The sequence below is a fragment of the Molossus molossus genome, unplaced genomic scaffold, assembly GCF_014108415.1.
Source record: "Molossus molossus isolate mMolMol1 unplaced genomic scaffold, mMolMol1.p scaffold_m16_p_14, whole genome shotgun sequence".
Taxonomy (NCBI): Eukaryota; Metazoa; Chordata; class Mammalia; order Chiroptera; family Molossidae; genus Molossus; species Molossus molossus.
The window spans coordinates 71,685,368-71,703,124 of record NW_023425349.1 but is presented as its reverse complement, the minus strand read 5'-3'; the positions used below and the strand labels follow the sequence as shown (position 1 = coordinate 71,703,124).

At 35.6% G+C, this 17,757-nt stretch overlaps 1 protein-coding gene across 1 annotated transcript in view; it reads right to left on the bottom strand.

Annotated features, from left to right (window-relative positions):
- Positions 1–17,757, bottom strand: part of FOCAD (focadhesin) — a 300,263-nt gene that overhangs the window by 156,059 nt on the left and 126,447 nt on the right. The window contains 4 exon segments of the mRNA XM_036260660.1: positions 7,179–7,305; positions 9,505–9,635; positions 10,151–10,252; positions 10,658–10,762. Of these exon segments, the coding sequence (XP_036116553.1) occupies positions 7,179–7,305; positions 9,505–9,635; positions 10,151–10,252; positions 10,658–10,762 (465 nt within the window).

The window sequence follows — 17,757 nt, the reverse complement described above, 5'->3', positions numbered from 1 at the left end:
GTACACTTTTATTTCTTGTTGAGACTTATGTTTTTCTACATATTATATACAAATTAGGCCAGTAAATAGGCATTTTCTGGGGCTTGGAACGAATTAATCCAGTTTCCATTATTTCCTATTGGGTTTCATTGCTTCGGTTCTCGAACAATTCGGTTCTCGACCGTCCTCCTGGAACGAATTATGTTCGAGAACCGAGGTATCACTGTACTACGCAGCTGTAAGAAAGAAAGATCTCTTATCCTTTGAGACTACATGGAGGGACCTGGAAAGTATCATCCTAAGTGAAACAAGCCAAACAGAGAAAGACAAGCATCATATGATCTCACTTATTTGTGGAATATAATGAACAGTCTGAGGAATGGGGTAGTCCCAGAGATGTGGAAGTGGGGTACAGACTGACAATCCCCAGAAGAGGGGGTGGTGGGGGAGAAATAAACCAAGGAACTTACATGCATGTATGCATGAACAGTGGACATGGACAACAAACTGGGGACAGGGCAGGAAGGGTGGGGGAGGGGGGGAACCAGTGGGGGAAAAAGGAGAAACATCTGTAACAAAAATTAATTAATGAAAAAATAAATTAATTTTAAAAATCAATAAAAACATTTTAAAAAATTGATTATCATGAAAAAAAAGAATACTATAAAAACCAAATGTCTTTAAAAGGGGCATAAAATCACTTTAGTGCAGCTTTAAAATATACAATCTAATATGTAATTCATAAAACACTGAAAATTAATCTATTTTAGTGCAAAACATCTTTTTCATTAGTATCTTTGTGCAAAGGCTAAATAATGTAAAATCTTATGAATTATCCAATTACAATGGAAATGGAGAAGTACAAGCATGAGAAAAGAGTACAAATATCATGCTCACAAAAAGATTTCTTCAACATCACAACATGACATGGTCAACTGAACACAGACATAACTAACAAACACACATAGTGGTAGTATGTATAATATCTCAAAAAAAGCTGTATTTAAAAAAACAAGTGATTAAGAAATTGACTTTGAATTCACACAGAGCTGAATTTGAATCCTGACTCTACCATATTTTATGTGAATGACTTTGAGCATTATTTTATCTCTGTCTGTCTCCCAGAAGAAAATAGTAGAAAATAGTACCTATCACAGACAGGACTTTTAGTAAGATTAAATGAGATATTAAATATAATACTTGTACTATACAGAGCTTAAAATAAAGCACTCAATAATTCAATAGATACTGCTATTATTAAAACCTAATAGTTCTATAGCTAACAGCATTCCACTAATTTAATATAAAACCAAAGAAAAATGTTATATGTGGGCAAAGTATCAAAGTAGAATATATGTATCTTTTTCTTTTTTTTTTTATCCTCACCCGAGGATATTTTTCCATTTTTTGTACAGATAGAGTGGGAGGGAGAGAGAGGAAGGGAGAGAGAGAGAGAAACATCGACGTGAAGGGACACATCGAGTGGCTGCCACCCGCACGACCAACCAGGGCCGGGGACAATCTGCAACCGAAGTACGTGCCCTTAGCGGGAACCGAACCCGGGTCTCTCCGGACCGCAGGCCGACGTTCTAACCGCTGAGCCAAACTGGCCAGGGCTATGTATCTTTTTCTTATCTTTTAGAAGCATGAGGACAAAATTGTTTTACTAATCATTCCTGTAGAAACAAAATGTAACTTGGCTGGCCAGGGAAGTTAAAGCATTGAAGAAGAGAATATTTAACATATGTGAATTTCTCCAAAAATATATGCAAGTGGCCAATAAACAGGGAAAGATCCTCAATATCATTTGTCATCAGGAAAATGCAAATCAAAGCCACATAAGATACTACTTTACACTCACTAAAATGACTACATTGAAAGAAAGAAAGAAAGAAAGAAAGAAAGAAAGAAAGAAAGAAAGAAAGAAAGAAAGAAGAAAGAAAGAAAGACAAGCAGATAATAGCAAGTGTTGCTAAGAATGGGGAGAAATTAGAACCTGCATATACCACTGGTGAGGATGTAAAATGCACAGACACTTTAAAAAAAGAGTCCTGGAAGTTCCTTAAGTGGTTAAACATAGAGTATCTATATGACCCACCAATGCCATTCCTAGATTATACCCCTCAAAAATAAAATCATATATCCAAATAAAACTTGTGCCTAAATGTTATAGCAACATTACTCATTATAGCCAAAAAATAGAAAAACAAACAAATGTTTATCAACTGATGAATGAATAAATAAAATGTAGGATAAATATATGGAATATTATTTGACCGTAAAAAGAAATAAAGTATTGGTACATGCTGCAAAACTGATGAACCTCGAAGACATGTTAGGTCAAATAAACCAGTCTCAAAAGACAATATATTTTATTATTCCGTTTATAAAAAATCCAGACTAGGCAAATCTATAGAGACAGAAGGTAGATTAGTGGTTGCCTATAGGTAGATTAGGGTTAGGGGGTGACAGCGAAAGGGTACAAGATTTGGGTGAGATGATAAAACTGTTTTAAAATAGATTGTGGTGATAGCTTTATAACTGTAAATATACTAAACATCATTAAGGTGTACACATCAAGGATTATATAAATAGTATGTGAATTATACCTCAGTAAAACTGTTTAAAATGAGAGAATATTGCTACTCAGAGCCATACCTTTGTATTAAGTTAAAAAAAAGAAAGAAAATTAAGGCAAATGCGGCAAATGTGATGAGATGAGAAAGCCGAATAGCAAAAATAAAGAAAAGAGAATGCAAGAATTTTAATTTTGCTTTAAAAATGACAAATCCTCAGCTTGAACATAAAGCTACTTCTTCCAACACCCATATTTTTCAAAGGCAGGCTCTGAATAATATGCGGCATTACACTTGAAGGAGTCTTATGCCTATTTTCCATTTCTTTTCACTTACTAGCCAGGTGACCTTGGGAAAGTGACTTAAATTGCCAGAGCCGCTGTCCGTTTGTTTGTTTTCGTTTAAAAGGAACCCCCATATTACAAGATGTCCAAATTCATATGAGGAACCCAAGAAATATTAGCAATATATATATTTTAAAGTAGTTCAGCCTAAAAGAAATTTGTGAAGTCCTGAATCAATATATCAATAGTATTAAGGAAATGATTGGAAAGTTTCTCTTTTCCAGTTCCAAAATACCAAACTGCATTCTTGTCTTTACTGTTAGCTAAGATTCCTAGAACTTTCTCTATTTTGTATTTAGTAAAGTAGCACCAAAGAAAACCACATTGCAAATACGATCTTCACTTGTTGGAGTTGGCACTGAGATGGAACCCAGCCTTTCAGTCTCTCACTGGAGACCATGATAAATGATTAAGCAGCAATAATTGCAGGCTTAATCTGACCATACCAAGGACAAAAGAATTTCATGATTGTGACTTTCAAAACTGAAGAGTCCATTGTCAATCTTAAGAAAAAGAGCTCTACTTCTTTTACGAAGGCAAGGATGGGAAAGCCCAGTAAAATCCAATTCTGTATGGTTTTCCAACTGAGGTACTTTCTTAACTATAGATAGGATTATTCAATTTATTCTCTTATCCTTAATGATTTTTAAAATTTCATTGTCTTAAGCTACCTTTTCGTGTTCTTAATTATATTTGATAGTCGGGGATCTAAAGAGCAATGGATAGACAAATCACTACCAAATGCTGCTTGGAGATAGGCTTTTAACTATGTTGAGTATTTTCATTCTTGAAACTCTTGGCAGCCATTAATGCTTCCCACATGATATCAATTAGAAGACAGAATAAACAGCCTCACAAATTGTATGCTGGCTTCTGTGGATAGCATGCTGGCAAAAAACACACAAAAGATTAGCCCAAAATTAGTAAATGAGACCTGGCAAGGGCCACTGAATTGAATATATTTTACAACTTTAACACACATCACAGGACATAACAGCAGCAGTTTCACAACTAATGAACAGGCACAAAAGAAGCTTGGAAAGGCTTAAAACAGAAAGATATAGTATTGCCATCTAAGCTCATCAAAAGAGAGTAGATTATTTCTACTTATTTAGGTGAACATAAAGCTACTCACTACCAAACATTAAAAAATAATATTTTTATTATCAGAATTAACAGTAATACAGTCAGTTTCAACAAATACCACAATTCAGGACATTTGTAATATCTATAAAGAAAACACAATAAATAACACTTATTCAGCTTTAGTAAGTATCAATAAAATAGTGGGTTCATCTTCTAGATAAGAGATAAAAATAAGAGATAAGGAAAAAAATATTCCTTATAATAAAATGAAGTCAACTGATTGCTGGCATTGGTTTATGATTTATTAATGCTCATCTTACTACAAAAATAAAAAAAGATTTAAAGGCGCTGGCAGCTACTTGTTAGAAGGACAACATATTGAATTCTTATTTCATTTGTAACATTTCAGTTGAAGTTTCCCAAAGGTAAATTTTGGTAAAAATATTATATTGAATTTGCATTTCATAACATTCAGAGAGAGGAGGAGTGGGGACAGAGAAACACAGTGAGAAAAAGAAATGCCTTTAAACCAAGCAAAGGAAAAGATTACTGAAGTATCAAAATAAGAAATAGGCTTTATTAAACAAAATACCTAGATATGATACCTCAATTCTTCTAGAGGACAAATGGAATGAGAAGCAAGGTAGTTGCTATGAGCTAAATGTTTGTATCCCCCCCCCGCCCCCGCCCCAATTTGTAGGCTGAAATCCTAATCCCCATGATGATGGTATTATGAGATGGAATCTTTGGGAGGTGATTAGGTCATGAGGGTAGAGCTTTCATGACTGGGATTAGTGCCTTTATAAAGAGACTCCAGAGAGCTATCTTGCGCCTTCTGCTGTGTTCGGTTACAGTGAAAAGACAGCTGTTTATGAGAACGACAGTCATCTATGAACCAGGAAGCAGACTCACACCAAACACTGAATCTGCCAGTGCCTTGATCTTGGGTTTCCCAGCCTCTACTATTGTAAGAAATAAATGTCTGCTGTTAATAAGCCATCCGTTTACATTATTTTTGTTACAGCAGCCCAAATAAATTTAGACAGTAATGCAGTATAATTGTGGGCTCAGAATGATCATTATGGGTAATGGTTTGGATTGGGGGAATGGAATTGGAGCTAAATATTCAACAATCCAAAATGGTCTCTTTTAAGTATAGAAACAAGTACAAAGAGCCTCAGCAGTGAAGGAATAGGATGCCATTTGGAGAAAGAAGTGAAGTCACTATCATTATGCAAGCTTTAGGGGGAGAAATTATATCCAATTGTGAACAAATTTTTCAGGAACAAATTTAACATTTAAACAGCACCTACCTAAATGGGCAGAAACAGGGGCTCAGGAGGTTCATTAAATTAGCCAAAGAGAACAGCTAATAAATGCTCTGTATCAGGTACAGTCCCATGACTCCTAAAAAAAGATGCTTTGTACCATAGTTGGAAACATTTGTTATATCTAACTACAATGAATATCTCAGATAAATGTAATAAGAAAAAAACAAACAAACACAAAAACAGCACCACACTCCGAGAATATCTTATGAGTTAATAAGCATCAACAGACAGCAGAGCCTCATAGTAACAGCAGGGGATGGATGGGAAACACAATGGAATTATAGACACAATAAGACAAAATTACTATCTTTTTAGGGGGGAAGGTTGATTTCAGAAACAAGTTGATTTCTGTTTTGAAAAAAATAATAAAAACGAAATAACTCCAAAATGGTAACAGTCGTCACTTTTTGGAGGTGAGTATGTAGAATTCTTTCTTCTCTCAAAGATTCTGTTAAAACCTCATTTAAAAACAACGTTTATAAAAACTATAAAATTATTAAAGTGACACTTCCCAATTTGAGCTTATTGATTAGAACAATAAAGTTCAAAAGTCCTTGGCTATGTGTAGTAGTCCCCAGCTGTAACAGTCCTCCTGTGAAACCCTCAACACTGCCAACCACTGGGCACAAAAACACTGCCCTCCGCACACATCAGTCCCTGCACAGTGGTGGTGTTGACTGCCTGCTAATAAAATGTATTTACCCAAGAGAACATTAGTTTATTCTCATACCCAGATCCTGAGTTAATATCTAACCTCCCTCTGTGGTCTGTTTTCCTCATCAATAAAATGGTGTTATAATCCCTATATTGCAGAGTTGTTGATGAACATAAATGAAAAGTGCTTAGCACAGGGACATGAGCATAAAAACACTCAATACAGTCACTGCTTATGTTATTATATTACATTCACTACCTTCATATCACCCATAATTAGCATAAATTAAAATAATTCTGCTTAGTCTCATTCTCTAAAAAACTATAATTGTGTAGGTATGTTCACTCTGGCATGAACAAAAGCATGGTTAGTGTAGTGAATGATCCCTGCTGTAATTACCACATTTCTCCAAAACAGCAAAGATTCTCTGCTGTGCTGTATTCTGGGAGCTGCCTGAAATTCAGAAAATGATTTAGAGGCTCAGTTCTAACACTGATCCATCCAATCTGACCACTAGGAAAGAAAGGCCCATTAGCCAGTCTTCAAGCCAGCAATGATTTCTGCTGATTATGAAACTGCCTCTAGCCCACACCAATTTCCTCACCTCATCTGCTTGTAAGGCTCTCTAACCACAAAACTAAGAAGCAAATGTATTCAAGAATTCTCCTATAAGCATAACTTTCTCTTCTTCTTCTTTTTTTTTTCTTTAATCCTCACCAGAGGACATTTTTCCATTTTTTGTACAGATAGAGTGGGAGGGAGAGAGAGGAAGAGAGAGAGAGAGAAACATCGATGTGAAAGGGACACATCGAGTGGCTGCCACCCGCAGGACCAACAAGGGCCGGGGACAAACTGCAACCGAGGTACATGCCCTTAGCGGGAACCGAACCCAGGTCTCTCCGGACCGCAGGCCAACGCTCTAACCGCTGAGCCAAACTGGCCAGGGCTAACTTTCTCTTCTATATTAACAAAAATAAATATGAGAATAAGTAAGTCTCTAGAGGATGTCTAAATAACCAGATGTTTCAAGACTGCCCTCTAAAAAGAACGTGTAAAATAGGAGGTCTTGCTTCACTCCTTCAAACAAAAATCTCTGGGAATAATAAATATTCAATCTTTCAGTTACTTTAATCTTACATTCTTATAACTAATATACCTTGTGAATTATTTTCTTTAAAACTATACAAACCAATTCAAAAAAGCCTACCTCGGCTTGGCAGAGTGCATGAAGACCTTGCAGCACCAAGGCTGCTGGGGTAGCTTGGTCAGGCTTAGTGCATTCATTCAACACCTGGGAAACAGCGGCCAGCATGTCTGCGCCATGCTGATACGGCCTACGGGAAATGACAGTTTCAAAAGAAGATTACAGTCGGAGACCTCTATTGCCACTCCCAGGTCTTTTGTCCGAACAAAGAGCATTAATGCTCATCTTTACCCTTGTACCTAGTAAATATTGACCCTCAAATAATAACACCATATATTTTCCTTCAAAAATTTTCATCAACATCATTTTCACTCTAACTTAAGGCTCATGTTTGATATAGAAAGAGCATCCCAAAAATAAGGCACTTATAAAATAGCATTCTCCCCAAATCATAAATTGTCTGGATGGACAAAATTCCAAGTGTATAATGGTGAAAAGAACTCACTTATGTTAGTGAGATTATGAGTAAAAAGAGCTACCCCTGCCTGGAAGTGGCTCTGGTATCAGACACTGGCGACAAAAGCAGGCGTTAGAGATCAGAAGATGACTTACTATAGTAGCGATACTAACTAAAGTGGCTCTACATGTCAAATAATGACGCCGATGATAACAACATGAATGATAACTGATGGAGCACATATCTGAGCACTGTGCTGAATCCACTCACTCTTCCTACTCCCCTTCCTCTCTTCTCGAGTCCACACGTGTCGTGCTGTCCCTAGGATGCTTTTAACTCAGGTCCATCCTCTGCCGTCCTTGGAACCCTTCACTGATATAATACTTTTCTCTCATTGACAAAATGTCGATTGATGAAGCTGCCTTACTGGATCCTATTGCTCAGTCTGACAAACGGAAATCATTTTCCCAAACTGGACAATTTGACAGATCTTGAGCGGGGAACTGAAAGGAGCACTGAATAAGTTCTCAAGAGACTGTGACCTGGTCTGATAGTTAACTTCTCCCAAGCTGCAGTTTTAAGAATAAAAAACTAAACTGTCAGATAATAATCTCCCATCTCAAAAGCATTTTCCATGCCGATACTCAAGAGCATCCCGCCTCTTGGGTCTCGAGACACATGTGTGTAACTTTTAGACTGAGGTCATTTTTTTGTTTGCAGAAGGCTGAAGCTTAGAAGAGAGGCAGGACTGCTGAGGCTTAGATATATTTTGATCTGACATTTTACCTGAAACAGAAATCATCCCGTTTATCAGTACCTGGGCCAACCCGTTCATTGCACAACTTTAGGAAGTACCATTCACAGTGTTGTTACTGACAAAAATGAGATAAGCTCCCAGGAATCCTACAATTCAGTGGCTAAACATACGGAACTGCAGAATTATAACTCATTTCAAATGTATCAAATCTATTTCCTCCCTAAATATTTTTACTTTATTCTATTCAAGGAAAAGAGAGAGAGAGAGAGAGAGAGAGAGAGAGAGAGAGAGAGAGAGAAAGAAAGAAAGAAAGAAAGAAAGAAAGAAAGAAAGAAAGAAAGAAAGAAAGAAAGAAAGAAATAAGGACGGAAGTAAGGAAGGAAGGAAGGAAGGAAGGAAGGAAGGAAGGAAGGAAGGAAGGAAGGAAGGAAGGAAGAGAAGAAAGAAAGAAAGAAAGGAAGGAAGGAAGGAAGGAAGGAAGGAAGGAAGGAAGGAAGGAAGAAAGAAAGAAAGAAAGAAAGAAAGAAAGAAAGAAAGAAAGAAAGAAAGAAAGAAAGAAAGAAAGAAAGAAAGAAAGAAAGAAAACTTGGAGCTCTGCTTGGTGGTGTTGCAGATTCATCCCCTCCTATTTGTAGATCCATACTCTAGAACAGCAGAGTCATCTCCCTAATATCTTCATGTCTTCCTAAACCCTAGAGCATATATGGGAATTCATAATCATTTCCTTCCTTGTCATAATTCCTAATAATTCCATGCAATGCATCACAAACAAGGCCTTCTCTGTTAAAACTCTGTAAAGATCAACATAACACAGGGAGACTATAAGAACAGTTGAACTACAGTCCACTGCTCATGTCTCAGGGATTTATATACAGAAAAATAAAATACATGACATCATCTGTTTCATTATAATACTAAATTGCTATCCAGAAAGGACATAAATATCCTATGAAGCTAGGTTAGATATAAGACTAGGCCTGAAATGAAAAGACATGCTTGCTTCTCAAAGGTATGTTCCAATATTACTAAATTTGACAATCAGAAATAGAAAATTAATTTATTCCTACTCAAATATTTTCTGCCTACCTTCCCTAGATTCTTGCTTGCAATAAAAAAATAAGTAAATGCAAAATAATTATCATGATATACATTCCCAAGGGTTAAGCACATCTTACCTTTGCTTGCATATGTCTCTGATGGATGCTGCTTTAGAGATCAGTTTTTCCCATTGGACTTGCTTGCCCACAGACAGAGAGGGCACATCGGACATGGCCATGAACCGCAGCAGTTCAGGATAGACGCGATCCTACGAAGACAATTTCATGAAAAAAGTTAATTTCCAAATTTGAGTTAAATAATCTTATTTCCTTTCATGCAGCATTTTCACCTCCAAAACTTGCATTTGCATTGCAAATTACAATGTCTTTCTTCTAATCAGCAGAGAAGAATGCTGTTGTGATTGCTGGGGATTTTCTTATAGTCCCATGTACTGTTCATCATAAAACCAGGGGGAAAAAGTGGCTAATTACAAAGGCTCTAATCACTTATAATCACATTTCTATTGCTTTTTCATGAAAACGAAGAAAGAAATTTCAGAATTAAAGAAATAAGATTATTTTCTAGTCTGTTTCTCTGAGAGTCAATAACAACTGACTGCATTACCGATCTAGCAGCACGATCAATCAAAACCTTTCCAACACAATCACTGATGGCACACACTAATACCAGAGTGTCAAAGCACTATTGCACATAATGACAAAATTTGTTTTCTTTACTGAGAGAACCACATTTAATACTCACACCATGTGTATCTGAGCTTACCTGCTTTTCCCACAAAGATGTCAACAAGCGCAAAGTGACAGCTCTTAGCTGTGGAGTGGTTCCAAGAAGTTGGATTACTCGTAGAATTTGTCCTATGCACACCTAGGAAATATATTTTTAAATCTACATTTCATAAATGTCAATGTAGATGATCCCAAGGTTATCAAAAAATTTTTTAAAAACCTCATTCTAAAATAAAGACCTAAATGTAAGCTGACTATAGTATTATCCATTTTCTCAAAGGTTGGGATAGCTTTGAGAGGGGTAGCTAGCAATCCTGGGAACATGAAGACCTTATTTCAGATAACAGCCATTGGAAAAACTTGGTTATTAATTGATGTAAAAGAATTCCTTGTTAAATATTTTAATAAATACTTTTGGCCCAACAAGGGACGTAGTGATCACAGAAAATTAAGGGCTCAAAATTTCATATACCGACCAAAATCCAATGTATTATTCACACCTCACTTTCTTTTATCCCTCAAGTAAATTGTATAATATACAAACCTTGTGAACACCAAGTGTAGGTAAAGTATATAAGATATTAATGTATAATACAGGTTCCAGTGGTCTTCCCAATTTGAACATCAAAACTGGAATCAAAGTTGGTACCTAAAGTGAATTTAAAGAAGATATTAACTATGCTTTATAAAGCAATCATTTCATTTTTATTCAAGAGAGAAATAGAAATATATATGAATTAGAAGACTAAAAAACTATCAGCAATTTGTTCTTGATGGTAATTTTATAGTACCACTAATATTCTATTACTTTTATAATTAGCTGTCAAACAGCAATCAAAAAATGTTTTTTCTTAAACAACTATGATATTAACTCTCAGCAACCCAAAACTAGTTAAGATATATACTGCTCCAAAGAAATGTATAGTTCTAATGAGCAGATAGCACTTAGGATATATAAATAAAAAATGACTCCAATATTGAAATAGTCAATTATGTTATTCCAATATGAAATAATTAAAATTAGTTGCACTGTCAGGAGGGAGAGTTAACAAGTCCCCCATTTCAATCCCTATGCATAACACAATAAAACAAAAAGAGCAATTCATTTCTGGACCAGAAGAATGAATGATGTTAAGATAGTAATATTTCCCAAGTAGATCTACAAATGCAATGCCATCCCTACCAAAATCCCAACTGGTTTCTTTGGTAAAATTAAAGAAGTAATCCTAAAATTCATATGGAAGAGTAAGGGAATTCAAATAGCCAAAATAATTTTGAAAAAGAAGAACAAAGTTTGAGAAATCAAACTTTCCAATTTCAAACTTTACTATAAAGCCAAAGTAATCAAAACAGTGTGGTACTGGAATAAGAATAGAAATACAGAACAATAAAAAATAATAATAATAACCTCAGAGTCCAGAAATAAATCCTTACATTTATGTTCAATTGTTTTTTGACAAATATACCAATAAAATACAATGGAGAAGGAAGAGTCTCTTTGACAATAGATGCTGGATTTCAACAACTAGATATTCACATGCAAAAGAATACATTTGACCCTCTTCCTCACAGCACACATAAAAATGAATTCAAATTAGATTTTAGACTAAAATATAATAGCTAGATGTATGGCTCTTAAGAAAAATACAGTTGACTCTTGAAAAACACACAATAGAAAATTCACACAAAACTACCATAGGAGAAATTTTTTGTGACCTTGGGTTAGACATAGCCTCATTAGATGTGACACCAAAAGCGCAAACAACAAAGAAAAAATATAAATTTCACTAAATTAGAAATATTTGTCTGTCCAAAGATACTATAAAGAAAAATAAAAAGACAACCCAGAAAATGGAAAATATTTGCAAATCATATATCTAATAAGGGGCTTGTATCCAGAAAGAATTCTTGCAACTCAATAATAAAAGGACAAATAACCCAATTTTAAAAGAGCAAAGAATCTAAATAGATATTTCTCCAAAGAAGATAAATGGCCAATAAACACAGAAGATACTCAAATATCATCAACCATGACATAAATAAAAATCAAAACCAGAATGATATACAACTTCACACTCAATAGGATGCCTATAAAAACAAAAATCAGACAATAGCAAGTGTTGGTAAGCATGTGGAGAAATGCAGACCCTCAGACACTCCTAGTGGCAATGCAAAATGGTGCAAACCCTTTGGAAAATAGTCTGGTAGTTCCTCAAATGGTTACAGAGAATTACCATATTGTGTAGCAATTCTACTCCTATGTATCTCCAAAAAGAAATAAAAACATGTATTCACATAAAACTTGTACATAAATGTTCATGGCAGCAAAATTCATAATAGCCAAATAGTGAAAACAACCCAAATGTCCATCAACTGATGAATAGATAAATACAATGTAGTCTAGCCATATAATGTAATGTTATTTGGCCATAAAAAGGACAAAGAATCAATTTGGATGAAACTTGAAAACATTTTGTGAAGTGAAATAAGCCAGTTACAAAAGACCACATATTATATGATTGCATTTATAAAAAATGTCCAGAATAGGCAAACCTATAGAGACAGAAAGTAATTGCTTAGGATTGGGGAGCTGTAGGAAAATATGGGAAGTGATTGCTAATGGGTGCAAGGTTTCTTTGGGGAGGTGACAAAAATGTTCTCAAGTTATTTGTAATTATTTTTGCATAAATGTAAATATACTAAAAGTTATTGAATTGTACATGTTGACTGAGTTACATGCCATGTGAATTATATCTTAGTAAAGCTATTTTATTTTTTAAATTAAATTCAAAATTATTCAGTGAATACCAACTATGAGCAAGAAACTACTTGAGCGCACAAAAATTTTTATTTTCTACATAGTGCATTTCTCAGTTTTGTTGCCTAGAATTTTTTAAAATTTTCTCTATCTGCTGTATTGGTAAAAAGCCTATTTCTTCTTTGCTTAGAAGGTATTTACTTCAATTCCATTTTTAAGAGGAAAAAAATCTTAACCCTACCAACAAAAATGTAACTATTAAAAATGCATTCATTAATGAACCTGACCATATTATACCAGAGCAGCATTTAGAGATACGCATATAATAGCTATTGACTCTCAACACACAGCCAGAATTTATGATTTTTAAACAGTAGCTGGGACTCTATTAGAACAGAATTGTCATCATCCTAACCTTGAGCAAATGAAGGGAGACCAATTTTTTAATTGGCTTCTTATTCCCCATTTTAATGAAAAACAAAAGGTTACCTTAGATTGTCTGTACATGTCTCAATGAATTACCCTTTCTGGGAAGAGTGCTACCCAGACACTTGGACAGATTCTTAGTTCTGGGAAGAGCAAGCAGTACATTTAGTGGCATTTTATAAAATAATGTATTTAGTTGTGTGGCTTTTAAACAACTGTTTTAATTATAAGGGAAAAACTAAAGTGCTCTATGCTAATAAGTACATCCTTAGAACTAAAGAAGAAGGTAAGGGTGTTTATTTTCTCTGGCAAGTTCAGAAATGAGAAAACAAAGTAGAAAACTTTTACAGTGAATAATCCTAGGCTTAATAGAGTTTGTTTTTGTTTGTTTGTTTTTCTTTTTGCATTTATTTTTTGCTATTCCAATTTAGAATTTTTTTTAATTAATTTATTTTTGTTACAGATGTTTCTCCCCCCTCGCCCTCCCACCCCGGACACCCTCCTCCCTTATCCCAGCCCCTGCCAAGCATTGTTGTCTATGTCTATTGGTTATGCACACATGCATATAAGTTCTCCGGTTTATCTCATCCCACCCCAACCCGCACCCCTCTCATCTGAGGTTTGTCAGCCTGAACCATACTCCTTTCTATGTCTCTAGGTCTGTTTTGTTCATCAGCTTTTTCTGTTCACTATATTCTACAAATAAGTGAGATCATGGGATATTTGTCTTTCTCTGATTGGCTTTTTTCACAGGGTATAGTCCTAGAAGTGGGATCACTGGGTCAAATGGCAGTTCAATTTTTAATTTTTTGAGGTAACACCATCGTGTTTTCCACAGTGGCTGCATTACCCTGTATTCCCACCAGCAGTGTACCAGAGTCCCCTTTTCTCCACACCCTCGCCAACACTTGTTGTTTGATGATTTGTTGATGGCGGCCATTCTGACAGGTGTGAGGTGATACCTCATAGTCGTTTTTATTTGCATCTCTCTGGTGATTAGAGACATTGAGCATTTTTTCATATGTCTCTTGGCCATTTGTATGTCCTGTTTGGAGAGGTGTCTATTTAAGTTCTCTGCCCATATTTTAATTGGGTTCTTTGTCTTCCTTTTGTTGACTTGTATGAGCACTCTATATATTTTGGAAATTAACACTTCATCTGATATCTCGTTGGCAATGAGGCTCTCCCGTGTAGTGGGTTCCCTCTTCATTTTGATGATTGTTTCTTTTGCTGTGCAGGAGCTTTTTAGTTTGTTGTAGTCCCATGTGTCCATTTTTTCCTTTATTTCTCTTGCCTTAGTTGTTGTCTCAGTGAATATTCTGCTGCGTGTGATGTCTGAAATTTTGTTGCCTACATTTTCTTTTAGGATTTTTATGGATTCATGAGTCACATTTAAGTCTTTTATCCATTTTGAGTTTATTCTTTGGTATGGTGTGACTTGGTGATCTAGTTTCGTTTCTTTTGCATGTAGCTGTCCAATTTTCCCAACACCATTTATTAAAGAGGCTGTCAACAACATATTGCACAGAACTAGAACAAATACTTCAAAAGTTCATATGGAACCAAAAAGACCCCAAATAGTCACAGCAATCTTAATAGAGTTCTTGGAGCTATTATAACCCATATTAAGTCCTCAGGTCAAAAGAAACCAAATCAGGTATCACTTCTATAGGAAAAGACAGCTATAGATATATAGGCATGGAAATTAAAGTATGTTGTTGTTTCCCTAATGAAGTAACATATATGTGCATTTACTGATTTACTTGAGATGTCATTATGAACTCTTAACTGTGCTGTTCTTGGGCTCTCTACAATCTAGAGTAAGTGCCCTATAATTCACTGAATCAAGACCCTTTGGGTTTCATAAAACTCAATGCTTTATTTTCTCTCCTTCAGAATTAAGTCCTTAATAAACAAATTAATTTAGAATGATGGGATTAGTAAGGAGGCCCCATAATAGCATAAGCAGATTTCTCAGCAAAAATATTGCAAGCCAAAGGGGTTGAAAAATGATATATTCAAAGTTTTGAAAGAAAAATATACTATATCAAGTAAAACTTTCCCTCAAAAATGAAGGAGAAATACTGTTCCAGAGATACAGAAGCTGAGTGAGTTTATTCATTAGATCAGGCTTGTAAGAAATGCAAATAGGAGTCCTTCAAGTTGAAAGGAAAGGACAATAGAAAGCAACACAAAAGCATATGAAAGTATAAATCTCATTGATAAAGGTAAACATACAGAATACTGTTATACTAGTGCATAAATCACTTTTAGTTCTGGTATAGAAGTTCAAAGACAGCTGGCCGGTGCAGCTCCGTGGTTGAGCGTCGACCCATGTACCAAGAGGTCACCAGTTCGATTCCAGATTGTGGGCCCGATCCCCAGTGGGGGGCATGCAGGAGGAGTCCAGTTGATATTCTCTCCCATCTATGTTTCTATCTCTCTCTCCCTCTCCCTTCCTCTCTCTCTCAAATTAATAAAGAAAATAAGTTTTTTTTTTATGCTCACCCGAGAACATTTTTCCATTTTTTGTTCAGGTACAGTGAGAGGGAGAGAGAGGACGAGAGAAAGAGAGAGAGAGAAACATCGACGTGAAAGGGACACATCGAGTGGCTGCCACCCACATGACCAACCAGGGCCGGGGACAAACTGCAACCGAAGTACATGCCCTTAGCGTGAACTGAACCCAGGTCTCTCTGGACTGCTGGCCAATGCTCAAACCACTGAGCCAAACCGGCCAGGGCGAAAAAAATGTTTTAAAGAGAAGTTCAAAGACAAAAGTATAAATAACTAAAAATATGTTAATGGATACACAATATAAAAAAAATTTAATCTGTGACATCAAGAATATGAAGTATGTGGGGGGGGGGGGAGGAGAACTTCTGTATGGGATTGGAGCCTCTATTAGCTTAAAATAGACAATTATAACTATAAGATTTTTCTGTATGCCCCAAGGTAACTACAAAAAAAATACCTATAGAAGATACACCAAAGAGAATGAGTAAGAAAACAAACATGTTATTACAAACAAACAAACAAACAAACAAAAATATCAATGAGACACAACATAAGACAGCAACAGAGGAAAAGAGAGAAAAAAATTTATGACAGACAACAATTAACAATATGGGAATAGTAGGTCCTTTCCTATCTGTAATTAGTTTAAGTGTAAATAAAGTTAACTCCTCGATCAAAAGAGTGATGCTATGGCCGGTGGCTCAGTTGGTTGGAGCATCATTCCATGCACCAAATGGTTGAGGGTTCAATTCCCAGTCAGAGCATGTGTCTCCAGTCAGGGCACATGTGGGTGCAATTATTAATGTTTCCCTCTCATATTGATGTTACTTTTTCTTGCTCTCTCCTACTTCTTCTGTCTCTAAAATCAATTTTTAAAAAGGATAATAAACAAGCTACAAATATATGCTGTCTACACAAGATTCACTTTACATTTAAGGACACACACACAGGATAAAAGTGATAGGATGAAAAAAAGAAATCGACGGCATTCTTGTACACCAATGATGAACTCACAGAAAGAGAAACTGAAAAAACAATCCTATTTACCATTGCGCCAAAAAAATTAAGATACCTAGGAATAAACGTAACCAAAGAAGTAAAGGACCTATTTGCAGAAAACTACAGGTCATTGAAAAAAGAAATAGAGGAAGATATAAAAAAGTGGAAGCACATACCCTGTTCATAGATTGGAAGAATTAACATCATTAAAATGTCCATACTACCCAAAGCAATCTATAGATTCAATGCCATCTCCATCAAAATACCAAGAACATATTTCACAGAACTAGAACAAATACTTCAAAAGTTCATATGGAACCAAAAAAGACCCCAAATAGCCACAGCAATCTTGAAAAAGAAGAACAAAGTAGGTGGGATCACAATACCAGATATCAGGTTATACTACAAAGCGACTGTAAACAAAACAGCCTGGTACTGGCACAAGAACAGGCATATAGATCAGTGGAACAGAACTGAAAACCCAGAAATGGACCCAAGGCAATATGCTCAATTAATATTTGACAAAGGTGGCAAGAGCATACAGTGGAGTAAAGACAGCCTCTTTAATAAATGGTGTTGGGAAAATTGGACAGCTACATGCAAAAAAATGAAACTAGACCATCAACTTACACCATACACAAAAATAAACTCAAAATGGATAAAAGACTTAAATGTGACCCGTGAATCCATAAAAATTCTAGAAGAAAATGTAGGCAACAAAATTTCGGACATCATACGGAGCAGAATTTTCACTGATACATCACCTAAGGCAACAGAAACAAAGGAAAAAATGAACACATGGGACTACATCAAACTAAAAAGCTTCTGCACAGCAAAAGAAACAATCATCAAATTGGAAAGGCAACCCACTGTATGGGAGAACATCATTGCCAATGATGTATCAGATAAGGGGTTAATTTCCAATATTTATAGAGTGCTCATAC